Here is a 7,626-nt window from a genome sequence, read left to right as displayed (position 1 = left end):
GACCCTGACTTAAATCCTCTGCTTACCTGCTGCCCCTCTTTCCTGCGGTGCTCAGGTGTGTGTTGCTCCGCGTCCTGCTTCCTGCGGTGCTCAGGTGTGCACGGTCGCAGGCCCTGATGGTCACAGAGAAATGTCTGTCGGTTCTCGCTCATCCAGGTGGAGGTAAATCACGAAGACGTTCCACCTTCACCCAAAAGGCTTCTTGAGTTCTGAGAGATCCAGAAAACAAAGACACAAAGAAGGGGCGAAACCACCAAGGCAACCGGGCTCCCGGCAGTCATGACACCCCTGGAGTCATACGGTTGTTGCGCCGCCCCCCTCAGGTGAGGTCTGATGGGGGTTGTGGATTTAGGGACAGAGGTCTGATGGATGGCGTCTTCGTCCTCCTCCTCTGTTCAGAGACGGTTTCTCCAGTTTGACAAAAATGTCTTCTTCCTCCTCCCTCAAACCACCTGAACCGAGTCAGGACTTTGAGGCGGTCCATTGGAAGTACCTGTGGGTGTACCCGTGGGTGTACACGTAGGTGTACCCGTGGGTGTACCCGTAGGTGTACCTGTGGGTGTACCCGTGGGTGTACCCGTGGGTGTACCCGTAGGTGTACCCGTGGGTGTACCCGTGGGTGTACCCGTGGGTGTACCCGTAGGTGTACCTGTGGGTGTACCCGTGGGTGTACCTGTGGGTGTACCCGTGGGTGTACCCGTGGGTGTACCCGTGGGTGTACCCGTGGGTGTACCCGTGGGTGTACCCGTGGGTGTACCTGTGGGTGTACCTGGGCTCTCAGCTTGTACTGGTTGGCCTCCAGTCTCCTCTGCCGGTACTCCTGACGGGCTGCAGCCACACTACACAGATACCAGGACACCGTTAGCTTAGCATAACGCCGCTGACCCAGTTCAGCCCAGATCCACCAGAACCCCTAAATACACGTCACCATGCCGGTAGGCTACGCTAGCAGTTTCTGCTGAATTCCCTCTTTATGCTAAGCTAACAGACAATACATTAGCACATTAAATATTCAAAGGAAATAATTTGTTGATTAATAGATTGATGATCAATGCTTGGGAGCGTCCAACATGAACTCCATGAACCGAATCTGATGTTTCTCCGTTTCTCCGCCTGTTTGTCTCAGTTTCTCTGCCTGTTTGTCCCCGTTTCTCCGCCTGTTTGTCCCCGTTTCTCCGCCTGTTTGTCCCAGTTTCTCTGCCTGTTTGTCCCCGTTTCTCCGCCTGTTTGTCCCCGTTTCTCTGCCTGTTTGTCCAAGTTTCTCTGCCTGTTTGTCTCCGTTTCTCTGCCTGTTTGTCCCAGTAGGTTCTCTGCCTATTTGTCCCTGTTTCTCTGCCTGTTTGTCCCAGTTTCTCTGCCTGTTTGTCCCAGTTTCTCTGCCTGTTTGTCCCCGTTTCTCTGCCTGTTTGTCCCAGTTTCTCTGCCTGTTTGTCTCCGTTTCTCTGCCTGTTTGTCCCAGTTTCTCTGCCTATTTGTCCCTGTTTCTCTGCCTGTTTGTCCCAGTTTCTCTGCCTATTTGTCCCTGTTCCTCTGCCTGCCACCCTCCAAGAGGACATTGTTTAGATTTTATACCCAATCAATCAATCGATCACTAAAGACAGTAATCGTGTCCTCTTACAGCTGATGTGGCTCTTCAGGAACAATCTGAAGAGCAGGAGGAGGAGGAGCAGCAGGAGCGAGGAGGATACCCTCCGGGTTTCTCCTCTGAACGGCGTCCAGGTGGGTGTGGCTGTTCTGGTAGCGTCTGATTGGCTGCTGCCCAGGAAACCTGCAGCAGTGTCAGAAGTAATTCACCTGAGAAGCTCACTGGGAGGAAGAATGTTTCAGCAGTCGGGATGATCCGATCACGCGATTATCGGATATCTATGGATCGTTGTTGTCTTTACGTTTGATCAGATCTGGAGTTTCGCTACAGAGTGAGACCTCTCTACTCCAACAGGAACAGCAGCGCGTGCGGCGTGACATCACTTCCTGTGACGCCATTGGTTGAATGCTGCTAATCCCGTTAGCAGCTTGAAGCTAGTCGCGCGAGAACGTGGACGACTAAAACCTGGTGATGAGCTGCTGCTCAGTCTAGTTTAAATACTCGTATGTAGTATTTGCTGCTGTCCAAAGTGAACAAAGTACTTTATTTACTACTTGAATGTTCAAGCCTCAGAAGAGTTCATGTCAAAAAATAAAGAACTCGTCTTTACTCCTCTATCGGAGCGGGACTCGGTACCGGTCCAAAATCAAATGACTGATCGGGACATCCCTAGTGATCATCATCATCATCATCATCATCATCATCGTCATCATCATCACCAGCATCACCTGCGGTCCTGCTGGCCCGGCCCCCGGCCTGCTGCTGGTCTCTGGTCCAGAAGCTGCTCACAAAGACATGATGATGAAGAGCAGGCAACAAGAAGGCGGCGTGACCAGCGGTGATGAAGGCTACTCGCCCTGAAGGGGGCGCTCTGGTCTCTGTCTGTCTCTGCAGGTCTGACCCTCGGCAGGCTGCCTGGGAACAGAAGACGGACGATGTCCATTAAGCATCACTGCACTAACTTCAGCACCACTGAACTGATCACGCAGAATGAATGATCATTATTGGTTCTGGTTCTGTTTGCTCCGGGTCAAACGTGCAGCACCATAATAGTGATCTATTTCTGATTATAACGTTAAGAGCACTTACTAAATGTATCTTTAGAGTTTACCTGCTGTAGTTTGACCTGCTGTAGTTTGACCTGCTGTAGGTTTACCTGCTGTAGTTTTACCTGCTGTAGGTTTACCTGCTGTAGGTTTACCTGCTGTAGTTTGACCTGCTGTAGTTTTACCTGTTGTAGTTTGACCTGCTGTAGGTTTACCTGCTGTAGGTTTACCTGCTGTAGTTTGACCTGCTGTAGGTTTACCTGCTGTAGTTTTACCTGTTGTAGTTTGACCTGCTGTAGGTTTACCTGCTGTAGTTTTACCTGCTGTAGTTTGACCTGCTGTAGGTTTACCTGCTGTAGTTTTACCTGTTGTATGTTTACCTGCTGTAGGTTTACCTGCTGTAGTTTTACCTGTTGTATGTTTACCTGCTGTAGTTTTACCTGCTGTAGTTTGACCTGCTGTAGGTTTACCTGCTGTAGTTTTACCTGTTGTATGTTTACCTGCTGTATGTTTACCTGCTGTAGTTTTACCTGCTGTAGGTTTACCTGCTGTAGTTTTACCTGCTGTAGTTTTACCTGTTGTATGTTTACCTGCTGTAGGTTTACCTGTTGTATGTTTACCTGTTGTAGTTTGACCTGCTGTAGGTTTACCTGCTGTAGTTTTACCTGTTGTAGTTTGACCTGCTGTAGGTTTGCCTGCTGTAGATTTACCTGTTGTATGTTTACCTGCTGTAGTTTGACCTGTTGTAGTTTGACCTGCTGTAGGTTTACCTGCTGTAGTTTTACCTGTTGTAGTTTTACCTGCTGTAGTTTTACCTGCTGTAGGTTTACCTGCTGTAGTTTTACCTGCTGTAGTTTTACCTGCTGTAGGTTTACCTGCTGTAGTTTTACCTGTTGTAGTTTGACCTGCTGTAGGTTTACCTGCTGTAGTTTTACCTGTTGTATGTTTACCTGCTGTAGGTTTACCTGCTGTAGTTTTACCTGTTGTATGTTTACCTGCTGTAGGTTTACCTGCTGTAGTTTTACCTGCTGTAGGTTTACCTGCTGTAGGTTTACCTGCTGTAGTTTTACCTGCTGTAGGTTTACCTGCTGTAGTTTTACCTGCTGCAGCGGGCTGAGGCGCTGCTGGTCCATTCCTCTTCAGAACGGCGGGGCTGAACTCCTGCAACACCAGAACACACACATGATGCGCCTCCATCGACACACATGCAGTCCAGTATCTGTAACCATGACAACGTGTTGATGTGTGTGGAGGATGTCCCTTTAGCATGTAGCATGTTGTAGCATGTTCATTGGAGACGGTCCGGACCGGCGAGATAGCAGCCTGTTCTAGTGACCTCTGGGGAGTGTGGCCATGTGGGCCGGACTCTGGTTGTCTTCAGGGTTTGGTCCGGTCCACTGGAGGACGGATTACGTCCTACAAAGACTTCCTGCTCCTCCTCCACCTCCTGCTTCCCTTCCTTGTATTGTTCGAGGTCAGGACCCACCTGAGGGCAGCGTGGAGGAGCAATCACATTCATCACCTGTGGGTCCAGGTGTCTGCTCAGGACAGGCCGCTGGAGGACGGAGCTGACGGAAGGACGATCCCGGGGATTCACCTGGAAATGAAAACCACCATGAATGGAGAAACGCCATTCAGAAAAATAAACACAAACTAATCAACCAATCAAATCCTCTCACCTTGAAAAGATGGCTGACCAGCTGGCGAAGGTCAGATGAGTAGTGGGCGGGTACCGGGTGATAACACGCCCGGCAGATCTTACTGACCAGCTGCTGCAGACTGCTAGCTTCAAACTGACACACTTAGTGTTAGCATTAGCCCAGTAGCACTGAGTACCAATAGGCTAATGAGCATTAGCTCATTGATAGCATTAGGCTTAGTGTTAGCATTAGCCCAGTAGCACTGAGTACCAATAGGCTAATAAGCACTAGCTCATTGATAGCATTAGGCTTAGTGTTAGCATTAGCCCAGTAGCACTGAGTACCAATAGGCTAATAAGCACTAGCTCATTGATAGCATTAGGCTTAGTGTTAGCATTAGCCCAGTAGCACTGAGTACCAATAGGCTAATAAGCACTAGCTCATTGATAGCATTAGGCTTAGTGTTAGCATTAGCCCAGTAGCACTGAGTACCAATAGGCTAATGAGCATTAGCTCATTGATAGCATTAGGCTTAGTGTTAGCATTAGCCCTGAGTACCAATAGGCTAATGAGGATTAGCTCATTGATAGCATTAGCTTGGAGCTTACTGGATGCCTCAGGGTGCAGAGTTCATACAGGACACAGCCAAGAGACCAGACATCTCTGTGGAGGTCTCACACACACACACACACGCACACACACACACACACACACACACACACAGATGATGAAGACTACGTTCAGACTTGTGGGTGTGTCTCGTTCAACAAATTATTTCCTGTTGGGACAAGAAAGGGGCGGGGCCGTGCCCTAAAGCCAGTCAGACGAGAGCTCGGGCTCCGTTTCATCCTTCACCTGGATATTCTCTATCTTATACATCATAGCAGACCTGAACAGGGCGTGGCAGGTCAGGCGTGTGCATACGTTTTATTGTTGTAGGGCCGGCTCTCACAGATTTCGGGGGACAGGTTGTACGGCGTCCCGACACAGGTCCGGGCCAGCTCCGTGGTGCTAGGTGACAACAACACGGTTACGTGGATCAACACACCTGTCACATGTTATCTGCGTGTTCAGGGTCGGGTTCCTCTCCGGCAGCAGAGTACCTGCCGTATGCTACCGCTAAACGGAGCTAGTCCCCAAGCCGGAGCCAAGCGGGCTCAACTGTCACCTGTGTGTGTCGTTCACACACCTGCTCCGTGCGTGTTCTACTGGAGCCCATTCAGAGTCACGCTCACTACACGTGTGTGTGTGAGTGTGTGTGTGTGTGAGTGTGTGCGTGTGGGTGTGTGTGTGCGTGTGTGTGTGTGTGTGCGAGTGGGTGTGTAAGCGTGTGTGTGTGTGTGCGTGTGTGTAAGCGTGTGTGTGTGTGTGCGTGTGTGTAAGCGTGTGTGTGTGTGTGTGTGTGTGTGTGCGTGTGTGTAAGCGTGTGTGTGTGTGTGTGTGTGCGTGTGTGTAAGCGTGTGTGTGTGTGTGCGTGTGTGTAAGCGTGTGTGTGTGTGTGTGTGTGCGTGTGTGTAAGCGTGTGTGTGTGTGTGTGTGTGTGTGTGTGTGTGTGTGTGTGCGTGTGTGTGTGTGTGTGTGTGTGTGTGTGTGTGTGCGTGTGTGTAAGCGTGTGTGTGTGTGTGTGTGTGCGTGTGTGTAAACGTGTGTGTGTGTGTGTGCGTGTGTGTAAGCGTGTGTGTGTGTGTGTGTGTGTGTGTGTGCGTGTGTGTAAGCGTGTGTGTGTGTGTGTGCGTGTGTGTAAGCGTGTGTGTGTGTGTGTGTGTGACACTGACTTACTTGTTCAACATTCTTGCGATTCCGAAGTCTCCCAGCTTGGCTTTGATGCCTCCATCGGTGAGGAAGATGTTCTAGAGGATGAAGGTACAGGTGAGACGTGTTGTGAAGGCAGCTGATTGGTCGGCACACGGCGAGGCATTCAGGGACTGATCAGATCAAGTAAACATCAGACATCACCAAGACAGAAATAAACACATTTAAGGGAAATGATGAGGTGTGTCGACAGCGTTCTGGGTGTTTCTCCTGACTCAGGAGCGTGCGTGTGTGTGTGCGTGTGTGTGTGTGTGGTACCTGAGCTTTGATGTCCCGGTGGAGGACCTTTTTGTCATGGATGTGTTTCAGTCCCAGACAGATCTGAATGAACCAGTTCACAATCTGAGGAACACAAACACTAGTTTACCTGATCATACGAGGTGTGTGTGTGTGCGTGTGTGTGCGTGTGTGTGTGTGTGTGTGCGTGTGTGTGTGCGAGTGTACCTGCTCCTCGGTGAAGGGGACTCCTCTCTGCAGGGTGATCCTCCTCATCAGATCTCCTCCATCGCAGTACTCCATCACTATGTGCAGGCTGCCCCTCTCTACACACAGCACAGCGCCCTTACACACTGTGATGTCTTCGATCACATGATCACCTGTGTGGGCGGAGTTCCCCTCACCGTGAAACGATGTGATGAAGGCCACGATGTTTGGGTGCTTCATCTTGGCTAGCAGCGTCACTTCTTTCTGTGAAGCTTCTTTTTCCTTCCCTGACATCTGACCAGTGAACACAATGCACCCATCAGGCGCTGCTTTGAACTGCTTTGAACTGCTTTGAACTGCTTTGATCAGCTGGGCGAGTCTTAACGTCCTGTTCTTACTGCAGTTACAGACGTCAGTCTTCTTGTCTAGTTTTAACGCTTCCATCTTTTCTCAGACACCAGCTTCTTTTAATGTTTCAGTCGGTCAGCGGAACCAAACTGATATTTACTGATTGATCTGGATCAGGAAGGTTCTGATTGGCTGACTGACTTTGAACCAGGGAGGAGCAACAGGAGGTGTGTGCGGCGTACCTTCCTGTGGTTGATTTGCTTGACGACACACCGTCTGTCTCCGTCCCCACATTTGTCCCGCACCAGGAAGGCTTTACCGAACGCACCCTCTCCCACCTGGCGGATGACCTCGTAGCCGTTCATCACACCTGGATGAAATACAGATGACGTCATCCACACCGGAGCAGGACATGAACAGGTGTGTGTGTCTGCAGGTGTGCTGAAAGTACGATGCAAGTACACAAGTGAAGTAGCTGGATGGTAAAACTAAAGCAGACGTAGTCCAGTAGTACCTCAGTAGAAGTACTGAAGTACCTCCGGCTGTATTTGACTGTGGGAGTACTTCTAGTTGACATGTTTTTAATTATAATGGAGTCGAACTTTTACTTCAATGACCTCATTTTACTGGGACAACGGCAGTTCCGCTGCAGACGGTGCAACACTCTTCATCAATCGGGCAGACGCTGAACCCGGGCTCGCCACAAGGGGGCGCGCTTTCCCCTTCCGTTTGTCCTGAACACTAATATGTGTCAGAGTTATTTTAAAAAGCG

At 50.0% G+C, this 7,626-nt stretch overlaps 1 protein-coding gene across 1 annotated transcript in view; it reads right to left on the bottom strand.

Moving 5' to 3' along the window:
- Window positions 1-7,352, bottom strand: part of LOC137901968 (serine/threonine-protein kinase Nek5-like) — a 10,931-nt gene extending 3,579 nt beyond the window's left edge. The window contains exons 1-15 of the mRNA XM_068746002.1: window positions 7,097-7,352; window positions 6,704-6,800; window positions 6,528-6,625; window positions 6,342-6,425; window positions 6,051-6,121; window positions 5,196-5,282; window positions 4,880-4,934; window positions 4,311-4,424; window positions 4,145-4,228; window positions 3,732-3,792; window positions 2,442-2,500; window positions 2,314-2,366; window positions 1,619-1,768; window positions 770-839; window positions 27-113 (exon numbers count right to left, since the gene is read on the bottom strand). Of these exons, the coding sequence (XP_068602103.1) occupies window positions 27-113; window positions 770-839; window positions 1,619-1,768; window positions 2,314-2,366; window positions 2,442-2,500; window positions 3,732-3,792; window positions 4,145-4,228; window positions 4,311-4,424; window positions 4,880-4,934; window positions 5,196-5,282; window positions 6,051-6,121; window positions 6,342-6,425; window positions 6,528-6,625; window positions 6,704-6,800; window positions 7,097-7,249 (1,323 nt within the window). The 5' untranslated portion in view covers window positions 7,250-7,352. The remainder of the gene's footprint in view (window positions 1-26; window positions 114-769; window positions 840-1,618; window positions 1,769-2,313; window positions 2,367-2,441; window positions 2,501-3,731; window positions 3,793-4,144; window positions 4,229-4,310; window positions 4,425-4,879; window positions 4,935-5,195; window positions 5,283-6,050; window positions 6,122-6,341; window positions 6,426-6,527; window positions 6,626-6,703; window positions 6,801-7,096) is intronic.
- Between the last annotated feature and the right edge of the window lie 274 nt (window positions 7,353-7,626).

The sequence above is a fragment of the Brachionichthys hirsutus genome, chromosome 12, assembly GCF_040956055.1.
Source record: "Brachionichthys hirsutus isolate HB-005 chromosome 12, CSIRO-AGI_Bhir_v1, whole genome shotgun sequence".
In the NCBI taxonomy this organism is placed as follows: Eukaryota; Metazoa; Chordata; class Actinopteri; order Lophiiformes; family Brachionichthyidae; genus Brachionichthys; species Brachionichthys hirsutus.
The sequence above is the reverse complement of the archived record's forward strand: the minus strand, read 5'-3'. Positions and strand labels throughout refer to the sequence as shown.